Source organism: Equus caballus, chromosome 14 (genome assembly GCF_041296265.1).
Source record: "Equus caballus isolate H_3958 breed thoroughbred chromosome 14, TB-T2T, whole genome shotgun sequence".
Lineage (NCBI taxonomy): Eukaryota > Metazoa > Chordata > Mammalia > Perissodactyla > Equidae > Equus > Equus caballus.
The window spans coordinates 21,522,680-21,536,564 of record NC_091697.1 but is presented as its reverse complement, the minus strand read 5'-3'; the positions used below and the strand labels follow the sequence as shown (position 1 = coordinate 21,536,564).

The 13,885-nt window shown below is 42.6% G+C and overlaps 1 protein-coding gene across 3 annotated transcripts in view; it reads left to right on the top strand.

Moving 5' to 3' along the window:
- Positions 1 to 901: 901 nt before the first annotated feature.
- Positions 902 to 13,885, top strand: part of SIMC1 (SUMO interacting motifs containing 1) — a 92,045-nt gene continuing 79,061 nt past the window's right edge. The window contains exon 1 of one of the 3 annotated variants that reach the window (XR_002799508.2): positions 902 to 1,191. Coding sequence is in view for 2 of the 3 variants with exons in the window: in XM_023617189.2 (XP_023472957.2) it covers positions 1,063 to 1,191 (129 nt within the window). In the remaining variant the exon portion in view is untranslated. The remainder of the gene's footprint in view (positions 1,192 to 13,885) is intronic. The other 2 variants (XM_023617189.2, XM_023617191.2) reach the window with 2 other exon arrangements.

The following is a 13,885-nucleotide window of genomic DNA, read 5'->3' as shown; positions in this document are numbered from 1 at the left end:
CCTACCTACCCCTTCTCCCTCTACTGAGTACATCTTCTTCCATCTTTATAACTTTGCTCATTCATAACACCTAATTATTAATGGCATCTTCTACTTCATGGATTCTCTTGTGCCTTTTTCAGTTTCTGTCACCAACTGAAGAAGTCTCTAAAGCTCATAATTTAAATTTCTGAGTAACAAAGATTGTTGGTGAAACTGTAAATTGGTGCAACTTAGGAGGGTAATCTGGTATCATTTATCAAAAGAACAACAGAAACATTGCCTTTGACCCAGTAATTCCACTTCTGGGAATTTACCCTACAGATGTACTTGCACATGTGCACAAAGGAGTGGGGCCCTCTACCCCCAGTTAGAGGCCAGGTCCCCCCCCCACAGTCAGTCAGGCGTCCCTCTACCCCTCAGAGGCCAGGGCCCCCCACCCCAGTAAGAGGCCAGGTGCCCCCCACCCCAGTCAGTCGGGGGCCCCTCTACCCCAGTCAGAAGTCAGGACTCCCCCCAACCCCGAGTCAGGCGAGGCCCCTCTACCCCAAACAGAGGCCAAGACTCCCCCCCGAGTCAGTCAGGGGCCCCTCTACCCCAGTCAGGGGTAGAGGCCAGGTCCCCACCCTCAAGGGCCCTGTCCCGGTCAGTGGGTCAGTGGCCGAGGCTGTCTCAGAGAGGCCCGTGCACACCCCACTTCACGCTTCAGTCAGCAGGCAGCAGCGGTGGAAGCCCTCGCGGCCCCAGCGTCTCGCACTGCCGCCCCCAACACTGCCTAAGCCGGCTCCGACTTGATTTTCTCTCTCTTTTTTTTCTCCTCGGTAAGGGAGGACCGGCGCCCCCGCCAAGCGCGGGGCCCGCGGCCCTGACCCGCCGGCCGCCAGGGGGCGGGGTTCGGGCGGGGCGGGGGAGGGGCCGGGCCGGCGGGGGCGGGGCTCGGGGCGGGAAGGGGCGGGGCCGGCGGGCTGATGGCCCGGGTCGTCGCCGCGGCCGCCGCCTCAGCAGCAGGAACCGAAGTCGCCGCCGTCGCCACCGCCCGGGTCGCCGGCCGCCCGCGCGCTGACTCGGCTGGGGCCCGCAGCCATGGAGGACTTCATCGTGATCTCGGACGACAGCGGCTCCGAGAGCTCCGGGGGGGCCCGCTCGGGCCGGCCGCGGAGGCTCCGCCGGGCCCTGTCGCGGCCCCCCGGCGCGCTGCCCCGCCGGACCGTGGTGAGTGAGCGAGCGGCCGGCTGCCGAGCCCCGCCGCCACCAGAGCGCCGCCTCCGCTCTGGCCGCGCGTCTGCGCGACCCTCGGTCCGGCCCGCTGCGCGGCGCCGCTGCCGCCCGCCCTCTGGCGCCTCACAGCTGCGGCCGCTTCCCGCCTTGCCGCCTCCCTGGCCTCCCCGCCCGGAGGAGCGCGGCGGGCCGGGGCTGGGCGGCCAGGCCTCCGGGCTCCGCGCTCAAGGCCGACCACATGGAAGCTCCGGGGGCGGGGGTGCGGGAGCCCACAGCCGGCGGCGGGGTCAGGCGGGGCCGCGGGCAACCCTGGAGCCCGTGGGGGCGGCGGCAGGGCTGGGGGTCGGGGACAGGGGGTCGTGGGGGAGTCGCGGACCTCGAGGCAGCGACGCGGGAGCGTGTAATTGTTCGCCTTGCGGTGGGTGCGCTTGTGTGCAGGGAGGGAACAGGAGCCCGGCCCGGAGGGAGGGCAGCAGGGCCTGGGCCAGGTGGTGGCCGCGCTCCAGGGCCTGGCGGCCGAGCGAGGGGCCCGAGTTTGGAGTCGTGCAGGAGGATGATTTATTTCGCTTAGCAAACATTTACCAGGCTCTGAAGGAATAGGGAGGGAAACATCTTGCACTCTTTCTTTCTCCCTTAGGTTCTTTAGTCTTCGTCCTTCTTCTGAGGTTGTGAATAAAATATCTATGGTTCATGCCTCTCTAGAATCCTCTATGGATATTTATTGAACCCCTACTATGAGCCAGATGTTCTAGGAGTCGGGGGAGGTACAAGGGAGAACACAACATCCCTGGTCCCTGTCATAGAAGGTGATATATTCAACAAGTGGCTGTTGAGTATTCAAGGGGTGGAGGTGAACAGGCTTTCTCCCTGTCAATCTTCCCAGTCCCGCAAGCCGCACGCCAGAACTAAAGAATCGTCACCCTCATGTTATTTGTATAGATCTGTACTGCACGGTTTAAGGAAAACACCTTTCTTCATGTATGCAAATGTTCCTTCAAGACAAATCTCCTAGCTTCTGCTCCTCCAGTCCCCTTCCTAGCCAGTTTGTAGTCCCTAAGGCTCCACTGTGAGCCCCATCTGTGCCTCAGGTGTAGTGGTAAATGTTAGGTGGTCAATACAGAATGCATGGTATGCAAAACTGATTAACATATAGCGTTACGTAGCCACGGTTCAAGCAAGATAGATTCTCAATAAATCTCAGTAAAGAATTTAGATGAGATGAACAGATGGACAGGGTAGAAGTGACCCGACTTGGTAAGTGAATGGATGTACCTAGTGCTGTGGCAGTGCAGGGGACATAATAGAGCCACAATAAATATTTCTTGGATGAAAGAATGGTTGAAGGAATGGGAGAGAGAGAGCACTTCAGGTGGATGTTTGATGAGTGAAAGTGAGTGCTGCTAGAGTAGAAGCAGACCTGGGGTGAAGGGGATGCTACATTCAGTTTGGACCTACTGAATTTAAAGGGCTGATGGGAAATGTATGTGGATGTGGCCAACCCAAAGAAATTGAACTCTGGAGAAAAATCAGGACTGGAGAGATTTGATAATCATCCAGATAGAAAGGAGCGTCGAAGGCCTGTTATTGACTGAGATCATCGAGGAAAAGAGTATAGAGAGGAAAAAGGTAGAAGGAAAAAATACTGCAGAATAACTCACAACTGCCTTTTCTCTTAGTTCCTCCTTGGTTATTGCCCCTTCTTTCAGTCCCACTTTAACTTTATCCTTCCTGCCTGCTTCCTTTCTTCCCAGGTATTGTCCATCTTCCCTCATCCTGGTCCAGCTTCCTTCTTCAGATGCACAGATGTCATCCTTATCTCAGTCTGTTGTGTCTCTTGCGGCCCTTCACACACAGACAGGTGCACTTGCAAACTGCTCCCCTCCCGTATGGCCACCTAACCAAACATTTTGATCTTGAGCCTTTTGAGTCGAAGAGAAATAAGGGGCAAGTTCCAGAGACTAGTAGCCAATGTAAATCTTGCTTCTCCAGATACTTACTCCAGCTTTCTAAAAACTCCAGGCTTGTTCTTTTATTTTTCTTGCAAGTTAGGTAAAGGTGGTAGGAAAACCATGTAAAAGATCAGAGGCATTAAGAGACTTGAAAGATTATAAAGCCTAAAGTGCCTTTGTCTAGTCTTTCCTGAAGGCCCTGAGATCAGAGAGACCTCTGTTCAAATCAGGACCCCCTACGTGGCCGCTGTGTGAGCTTTAGCAAGTTCTGTCACCTCTCTCAGCTTTTAGAGCACATTGGTAGCTATCTGGTAGGACCAGGTTTTTAATGAGGCAATGCAAAGAAAATGCCCAGCATAAATGATAGCTTTTATTACACGTTGTGTTGTTTCTCAGCCGGGCCTGACCTTCTCCAGCTTAGTAGGCAATGAAGTAAAAGAAACCAGTTTTACAATTTTTTTCTGTTTTTTACAAATATTGACTGTAAAGGGGAAAAAACTTACTTATTCAGGAAATCAGAAAGCCATCTCCAATACGGTAGTCGACATTTCTGAACTCCTGGTTCTTAACCTGAGCTTTAGTCTTCATTGATTTGGTGAAATATGTTTTTGTTTTTGATAATCTTTATTGCTTTTTCTTTTCTACTTTTAAACCAAAACATGTTCAGATAGTCAATTAATTTTGGTTACACTATTAGAAAAAATTTAGAAATATGTAAAGAAGAAAATTAAAATTACCCTTAATCTCACTGTCCAAAGATAATCAATGTTAACATTTCAATGTATGTCTGTCTAAACTTTTATCTGTAAATGCATGTGTGTGCTCATATATACCCATGTGTCCGCCATACATGTTTTTCCAGAGATGAAGTCCTGCTATATATGTGGTGTTTTTAGCTTGCTTTCTTCTCTTAATGTACTTTTTATCTCTTTCCACACCAATAAATACATCTTCACCAATATTTTATTGTACAGATTTATAATTATATTTATGATCTACTGGTGGATATCATGCTGACATTTCTAAATTTTCTCTATTATAAACAACGCGGTGAGGAATTTTCTCATAAATAATCTTTGTACCCTTGTTCCTTTGTTCTAAGTTCCTCTTAGAAGTGAGATTGCTGAGTGGAAAGGTATGCGCCCCTTTAAGGGCTTTTGATGTATATTGTCAAATTTCCTACAGAAGTTGTGCATCAATTATATTTTCACCATATCCCTTTCTCCACTACCTAGTCACCCCTAAATATTGTCAGTTTATCTAGTAAATATTTATTGAACACTCACTACATGCCAGGCACTCTTGTAGTTGCTGAGAATACAGCTGTGAACAAAACGAAGTCCCTGCGCTCATGGAGATTTCATTTCAGTCCGGGGGAGACACAGTAAACATCACATAAATGTAATGTCAGGTGATAGAATGTTAGATAGAAAAATAAGGCATTTTTGTTCTTTTAATCTTTGCTGATTTGATAGCCAGATTCTGTGAGCTGTCATGTTTGAATTTTTTTCTTTGGTTGTGATTCATTTTTTCAATAAATACTTTTGAACACGTGCTCTGCCTCTGAGCACCAGAGGTGAAGGAGATAACAATGGACCTACGCTCTAGTGGAGAAAGACAAGCAATAAACAAATAAGTAAACAATATAGTAGTAACTTGGGTAGAGTTGGGAACATTAGATTGTGTTTTCAAAGAAGGCCTCTCTGAAGAGTTAATATTCAGTCTGAAACCAAAATGACAGAACAGATTTGTTATGAAAAGATCTAGGGGATTAAGGTAACTGCAAAGGGTACAGCAAAAACAAAGGCTTGAAAGTGAAAATGGGCATGACTTATTAGAGGAATCGAAAGGCAGGTGGGGCTGGAATGTAATGAGTGAAGGCCAGAGTTGGAAGAGATGAGAAGTAGGTGGGCTAGGTTATATATGGCCTCACAGACCACATAAGAAATTTGGATTTTATTCTATGTAGTAAGAAAATGTAGTAAGAAGAGTTTTAAGCAGGGGAATGATATGATCTGATTTACGTTATCAAAAGGTGACTCTAGCTACTGTGAGAAGAAAAGACTATAAGTTAAGGTGACAATATAATTTATCATCCAAATGGGAATCCTTTTGCAAGTGAAAGGGGGTGCTAACTGGACAGATTGTCAAGCAACAGGTGAAAACGGGAACTGTCCCAAACAAACCAGAAATATGGTCACCTTACTGTAGGGGACAAAATACTGTAGGGGAGTCAGGGAGATCAGTCTAGAAGGTCACTGTATTAGTCCAGACCAGAAATAATTGTAGCTTAGATTAGAGTGGTGGTACAGGCTGCGAGACTGGAGGGCTATGGGAAATATTTAGGAAACAAAATCAGCAGGTCCTAATAACTTGGATGTGGATAATGAGGGAAAGGGAGGAATCAAGAATGATGCCCTGGTTTTGGCCTGAGTGACTGGATGCATGTTGATGTCATTCATTGAAATGAAGATGACTTGGGGAAGAGCAGGTTTGGAGGAAAGATTCAAGAGTTGTTTTGAAGGTGTTAAATTTAAGATGCTATGGGATAGCCTACTGGAGCTGCCAGGTATGATGTTTGTAGTGAGTTTCGAGGCCAGGGGAGAAGTCCTGACTGGGGACACAGATTTGGTGTCATTAGCATGTAGGTTGTAGTGAAGTCGTTGACCTGGATGAGGTCATCTAACCTGAGCGTCTACAAGAGGGAGAACATCCAGGACCTAGCCCAGGTGAGGGCAAGGGAGGAGGAGCAGCTAGTAAGGTTGGAGGTCAGAGTGTGCTCAGCATATAGTACAGCTGGACATCTTGTGCGTGTTTAGTGGAGATACATATATATATTGTGTGTGTGTGAATTGTCTGTTCTTGTCCTATTGGGGTGTTATTTTTCTTAGTAGTTTGTAAATTTTACTTACATATTAAAGACTCTTTCTGGGTCGAATTGGGTCCTCCAAAAAGATATGTTGAAGTCCTAACCGCCACTACAGAATGTGACCTTCTTTGGAAATAAGGTCGTTGCAGAAGTAGTCACTGAAGATGAGGTCACCCGGAGTAGGGTGGGCCCTTAATCTACTATGACTGATGTCCTTATAAGACCACACAAAGGCAGAGGAAGAATACCAGGTGACGATGGAAGCAAAGATGGGAGTTAGGCAACTGCAAAGCAAGAAACACCAAGGAGTGCTGGCAACACCAGAAGCTAAGAGAAGGGCATGGAATGGGTTCTCCCCTAGAGCCTGCAGAGAGCGTGGCCCTGCAAAACACCTTGATTTTGGACTTCTAAGCTTCCAGAACCATGAGAGAATAAATTTCTGTTATTTTAAACCAGCCAGATTGTGGTAATTAGTACTAGGAAACTAATACAGCCTCCCGTGTCCTACATGTTAACTTTTTCCCCAACTTTTGATTTCTTTTGGTTTTCTTTACAGAAGTTTTAAATTTTTATATAGTCAGATCTGTCACTCTTTTCAATTATGATTTCTGTCTTTGTTGTCATGATTAGAAAGGCTTTCCTCACTCTTAAGATTATAAAAATATTTTTTACGTTTAATTCATTAATCCACCTAGAATTAGTTTCAGAAAAGGGATGAAATGGTAATCTAATATTTTTCTCTCCAGATTGTTAGCTAGTTGTCCCAGCATCATTTATTGAATTATTCATTCTTTTTACCCAGTGGTTTGAAATATTACTTTTATCAAATGGTAAACTTTTATATATTTCTGTGTCTGTGGACTTTCTGATCTGGCCTTGGTACATGCTGTTTTAATCGTAAGCAGAGGAAACTCTTCATTGCTCTTCTTTTTTAGAATTTTTCTGGCTATTTTACATGTTTATTCTTTCAAATAACTTTAAAATAATTTTGTCAACTTCCAAATAATTTCTACTTTTAAAATTGGGATTACACTAAATTTAGAAGTCTATACTGTGTAGTATTTTACTTAATCAAGCTTTACATTTTTATTTATGCATTTGTGCATCTTTTCTCTGTTTTTTTTTCTTTTGTTTTATGTTTAGAAAGATCTTTCCTGCCCTGAGATTATTTTCCTCTTATTTCCTTAGTATTGTTCTTTTGCCATCTCATTCTTAACGCTTAGTTCTTTAATTCATCTGAATTGTCTTATATGGCATGGAGTATGCTTAACATCTACCATGTACTGTATTGCCATATTTCTAAGACAGCACCAAACTGAAGACCTGCTGTCTAAGAACAGCTTTTCAGGAAAAAAAAAACTACCACACAGAATGTATACACTAACTATAAGATGCATCCTGATTGAAGATGTATGGGGAAAATGTTCTGGATATTAGAATTGATAAGATATGATATTAATCAATTGCCCAGGAATCATTTCTTAAATAATTATCTTTTTCTCCACTTATTTGAAATACACTATTTACACCGAATTATTTTATATATGCTTGTATCTGTTTCTGAGTTTTCTACTATATTTCATTGATTTGTCTGTTCTTAATGCTTGAACCTCACTGTTTTATTTTTGTGGTTTGATAATATTTTTAGTATCTAGTAGAGCAATTACCGCTCCTTACTTTTTTTTCTCCCAAAATTTCTCGGCTGTTGTGCCCATTTATTCCTCCAAATGAACTTTAGAATCATTTTGTCAAGGATTGCGTTAGATCAGAGTTTCTTTGGGCCAGATGATCCTTTGTTGCAGGAAGCTGTCCTGTACACTCTGGGATGCTTAGCAGCATCTTTGGTTTCTACCCACTAGATGCCAGCCAGTAGCAGCCCCCTACTTGTGACAACCAAAAATGTCTCCAGACATTGGCAGATGTCCTCTGGGGGACAAAATTGCCACCAATTCAGAACAGCTACGTTAGATTTGTTAGTTAATCAAAGGAGAATTAATGTCTCTATAATATTGTCTTCCTAATTAGAAACATAGTAAAACGTTCATTTTATGAGGTTTCCCTCTTGGCAATCAGTAAAACTTTTAAGACTTTTCTTTGTTTGGGTCCTGTGCCTTTCTTATCAAGGAGCTGGTGTTTTGATTCTGAATGACTGCCGCATAGGGTTGAGCATGTTCGTCATCGTGAGCATCACATGGTTGGAAGAGCTGGCATTCATGCCAGGCACCATGTTATATGCTTTGCATAGATTAACTCCTGTAATCTTCACTGCAGCCCCATGAAGTAGGTACTGTTATTATCCCTATTTGATAGATGAGGAAACTGAGGTAGGTTCAACCGGGTGCTAACTGGTAGCACAGTTTACCAACACTAGTCTTAATCTTAAAATTCCTGGGGTGAACTTGCAAACCTCTCACCAGTTTTCCAAGGGAACACCCTCTAGGGACAGTAGAAATAAATGGTTGAGTAGAAAAAAGGAACTTGCAAAATATAATTCTATTTTTAAAATGTGTTTTTTTATAAGAATAGACCCACTATGTTTTTTTAATCAAAAAATTATTTTTAAAAACCCTATCAGGTACTTAAAAAATATTTTTAGGGGGCAGCCCAGTGGTTAAGTTTACACATTCCACTTTGGGAGCCTGGAGGTCACGGGTTCAGATCCCAGGCACAGACCTACACACCACTCATCAAGCCTTGCTGTGGCAGCATCCCACATACAAAAAATAGGGGAAGACTGGTACAGCTGTTAGCTCAGTGACAATCTTCCTCAAGCAAAAAGAGGAAGATTGGCAACAGATGTTAGCTCAGGGCCGATCTTCCTCACAAATAAATAAATAAATTTTAAAATCACTTTCTCTTTCTTACCCCCTCCCCCAAAATAGTAATTTCACCACTATATACAGCTATCCCCAGCAACTACTTTAATGCCTCAAACGTAGCAGGTGATCAGTAACTATTTAGGAGAAACAGAATTCTTATTATTGGTTTTCTAAGGAATCCTTTCCTCCTCATAGGTAAGTTATGTTACAGTTATTAAGTCAGAGTACCCTCAGTTATGGGAGAGCTAAGGGATAAATATGGCACCTATAGAAGAGTAGAAGGCAAAATTCACTTACATTTTGAATTTAAAACATCAAACGTCAAATTAATTTGGATCTTAAATCTGAGGTCAGCTTCCATATAAGCCTGCAGATGACTTCCCTCATCTCCCATTAGCAGCTTTATTAAGATATAATTCTATACCATACATAAAATTTACCCATACATAAAATTCCCTGAGTTGTAGGACCATTACCACTATCTAATTTTTGAACATTTTCTTCACTCCAAAAGGAAACCTTGTACCCCCCGATGGGTTCTGTGTGTTTTTTCTTTAAAATATACAATCCTATCATTTGAAAAATAAAATTTCCCAATTTTAAATTATAAAAATTATTTTAAAATTACAAATAGAGGAAAAAATTCAAAACATTATTAAGAACCCACCTCTGTCCATTCCTACTCTCCAGAGATAACTAATGGGTTTTGTGTTTTGTTCTGAAAGTTTTCTGTGTGTGTATACAAACAAAAGTAAATATCTAGTTTTTTCCCAATGGAGTCATCCTTTTTTTAACCACTTAATATATTTTTGGCATTTAAAAACAAATATTAGTACCTCATTCAGACTGTTCTCCATTTTCCTTACAATGGCATTCCCAGTGCATAACATGGTTCCTGGTACATAGTGAGTATTCATTCAATAAATATTTTATCGGCTGCATGTTACTCTCATATAAAAAATTATTTATTTAACCAATTCTTACTGAATTTAATTTTTTTTTTTTTTTTTGTATTTCAGACTATCATGCAATGAACTCTCTTGTATGGTCATAAAAATATGTTTGTAGGACAAGTTCCTTACAGTGGAATTTTGGAGTTAAAGAGTAATATGTATTTATAATTTTAATATATACCACTGTTATGGACATAATGTCATTCTTTGTAGGATCCTAGTATCTGAACCCCTGAATAATATTTGCAGATCTCCCACCTTCAGAGATACAATCTGTTTCCTCTTAAAGAAGCTGAAATGCCAGATACTCACATTCCCAGGCTCCCTTGTCCCTAGGGCTTGGGCATGAAACCTAGATTACACCAGTCAGATGTAGTTATTCCCGACTTTGAATTGGAAGCTGATGACAGGAGGAAGCAGGGCCCAGGTAGACTCCATTTTAGTGAGATGGCAGCAGCAAGGACAATTCAGGCATTCAGAACGCTGGGAGGCTCTGGGACAGGAGGATCCCGGGTGGTGCAGCAGTCCGCCAGCCGCCTCTGACTCACAGACTCCTGCTGTGGCCCAGAGGGGGCAAGGGACACCCAGTGAGCCCGTGTGAGTGGGCAGTGGCAGGTTGGAGTCCCAGCAAGCCTGCTCCATGGGCCAGGGGGAAAATCCATGGTCCCACAGCAACCACAGCAAAAGCCTCTGCGCAGCGTTAGTGGAGAGGCCCTTCCCGGCAATCACAAGGCTGGAAAGCCCTGAGGCAGAAGTAGCACAGCTGGGTGAGCTAACCACAGACTGCAGTAGATACCCATAGCTCTGCTGCGGCCCATAGTGGACAAGTGAGATCTTGGGGGCCCTGATGGTGACAGAGCTGCGAATCTAGGTTAACCTGCTCCCGGCCACGGTGAAAGCCCATAACACTGCTGCGAACCCTAAGGAGGGAGCGTGTCTAGGTGGTCTGTGACAGTAGGCACCAGCAACCTGAGGCCCCCTTGCAATTGTCCCCACAGCTGACGAGAGACCCCACAGGCCCACTCTGACCACGAGGAGGGGCCCAGGTCTGGTTAGCAATAGCTGACAGGGATCCTGGTCAGTGCAGATTAAACAGCTGCTCCTCCCCCCCACTCTGGTAGAAGCAAGTGGAAGCATTACCTAAACTCTATCTCTATGCAGAGGCACAAATCCAGGCCATCGAGCAGTATGAAAAAATATATTAACTCTCCAGAACAGAAGGAAAATAACAAGGACCCAGAAAACAATCCCAAAGACACTGAAATTTATAACCTAAATGACAATGAATTTGAAATAGCCATCATTAAAAAACTCAATGAGTTAAATGAGAATACAGATAGACAACTCAGTGAGTTCAGGAGCTATGTCACAGAAGAGCTTAATACTATAAAGAAGAACCAATCAGAAATATTGGAGATGAAGAACACAATGGAGGAGATTAAGAAAAATCTGGACTCTCTGAACAGTAGGATCAATAATACGGAGGACAGAAATAGCAATTTAGAGGATAGGAATATAGAAATGCTGCAGATAGAGCAGGAGAGAGAACTAAGACTAAAAAGGAATGAAGAAACTCTCCGAGAATTATCTGACTCAATTAGGAGATGCAACATAAGGATTATAGGTATCCCAGAGGGAGAAGAGAAGGAGAAGGGGGCAGAAAGCCTGTTCCAAGAAATAATGGCTGAGAACTTTCCAAACCTGGGGAGAGAGCTGGAACTCCATGTGACAGAAGGCAGTAGATCTCCAAACTTTATCAATATAAAAAGACCAACCCCAAGGCGTATAGTGAAGCTTGCAAAAGTCTATGACAAAGAGAAAATACTAAGGGCAGCAAGGCAGATGAAAATAACCTACAAAGGAACCCCCATAAGGCTGTCAGCAGATTTCTCAGCAGATACCTTACAGGCTAGAAGAGAGTGGAATGATACATCCAAAACTCTGAAGGACAAAAGCTTGCAGCCAAGAATACTCTATCCAGCAAAAATATCTTTCAAATATGATGGAGAAATAAAAACTTTCCCAGATAAACAAAAGTTAAGGGAGTTCATTGCCACAAGACCTCCCCTACAAGAAATGCTCAGGAAGACCCTCATACCTGAAAAATCAAAAAAAGGAAAGGGGTTACAAAACCCAGAGCAAAGGAGATAAGTAGAAAGACAAAATCAGAAAGTTGCAGCTCTCCATCAGAACAGGTTAGCAAAAGTTAAGTATAACATTAAAGATAAAAGGAAGGGAAACACCAAGAATAAATATAATCTTGTCATTTTAACCACAAAGAAGGAAGGAAACACAACACAAGAAGGAAGGAAAAACACATCTGACAATAACAACCTAGAAGGGAAAGAGGAATGGGATGGAACATCTTAATCTAAGGAAATGGACTATCTCATCTATGAGATGTTTTATACAAACCACTTGGTAACCACTAAACAAATAACAAGAATAAAGACACAAATTACAAATAAGAAGAAAGCCAGTATAGAAATCTGCATACCTGAATTAGTAGTCCAAAAATCATGGGACGAGAAACAAAGGAAATGCAAGAGAACTGGAAAACAAGTGATAAAATGGCAGCGTTAGGCCCCCACATTTCGATAATCACTCTAAATGTAAATGGATTGAATTCTCCAATCAAAACACACAGAGTGGCAGGATGGATTAAAGAACAAGACCCAACAATATGCTGCCTCCAGGAAACACACCTCAGTCCCAAAGATGAACACAGACTCAGAGTGAAGGGATGGAAGATGATACTCCAGGCTAATAATGAACATAAGAAAGCAGGTGTCGCCATACTTATATCAGACAAAGTAGACTTCAAAGCAAAACAGATAAAGAAAGACAAAGAGGGGCAGTTTATAATGATAAAGGGGACACTCCACCAAGATGACATAACACTTATAAATATATATGCACCCAACACAGGAGCACCAAAATTTGTAAAGCGACTATTGACAAAACTAAAAGGAGACATCAACAACAATACAATAATAGTTGGGAACCTCAACACCCCATTAACACCAATGGATAGATCATCCAGACAGAAAGTCAACAAGGAAATTATAGAATTAAATGAAAAATTAGACCAGATGGACTTAATAGATATATATAGAACACTCCACCCAAAAACAGCAGGTTACACATTCCTCTCAATTGCGCATGGAACATTCTCAAGGATAGACCATATCTTGGGAAACAAAGCAAGCCTCAATAAATTCAAGAGAGTTGAAATAATATCAAGCATCTTTTCTGATCACAGTGCTATGAAACTAGAAATCAACTACAAGAATAAAGCTGGGAAAGGGGCAAAAATGTGGAGACTAAACAACATGCTACTGAGCAAACAGTGGATCATTGAAGAAATTAAAGAAGAAATCAAATATCTGGAGACAAAGGAAAATGAAAACACACCATACCAACTCATTTGGGATACAACAAAAGCAGTCCTAAGAGGGAAATTCATTGCAATACAGGCTCACCTCAATAAACAAGAAAAATCTCAGATAAGCAGTCTCAAACGACACCTAACAGAATTAGAAAAAGAAGAACAAACAAAGCCCAAAGTCAGTAGAAGGAGGGAAATGATAAAAATTAGAGCAGAAATAAACAATATTGAAACAAAAAAGACAGTAGAAAGGATCAATGAAACAAAGAGTTGGTTCTTCAAAAAAATGAACAAAATTGACAAACCCTTAGCCAGACGGTCTAAGAAAAACAGAGAAGACTCAAATAAATAAAATCAGAAATGAGAGAGGAGAAATCACAACGGATACCACAGAAATACAAAGGATCATAAGAGAATACTATGAAAAACTATATGCCAACAAATTGGACAACCTAGAAGAAATGGATAAATTCTTAAACTCTTACAACCTCCCAAAACTGAAGCAGGAAGAAATAGAGAATCTGAATAGACCAATCACAAGTAAAGAAATTGAAACAGTAATCGAAAACCTCCCCAAAAATAAAAGTCCAGGACCAGACGGCTTCTCTGGAAAATTCTACCAAACATTCAAAGAAGATTTAATACCTGTCCTTCTCAAACTATTCCAGAAAATTGAGGAAGATGGAGCACTCCCTACACATTTTATGAAG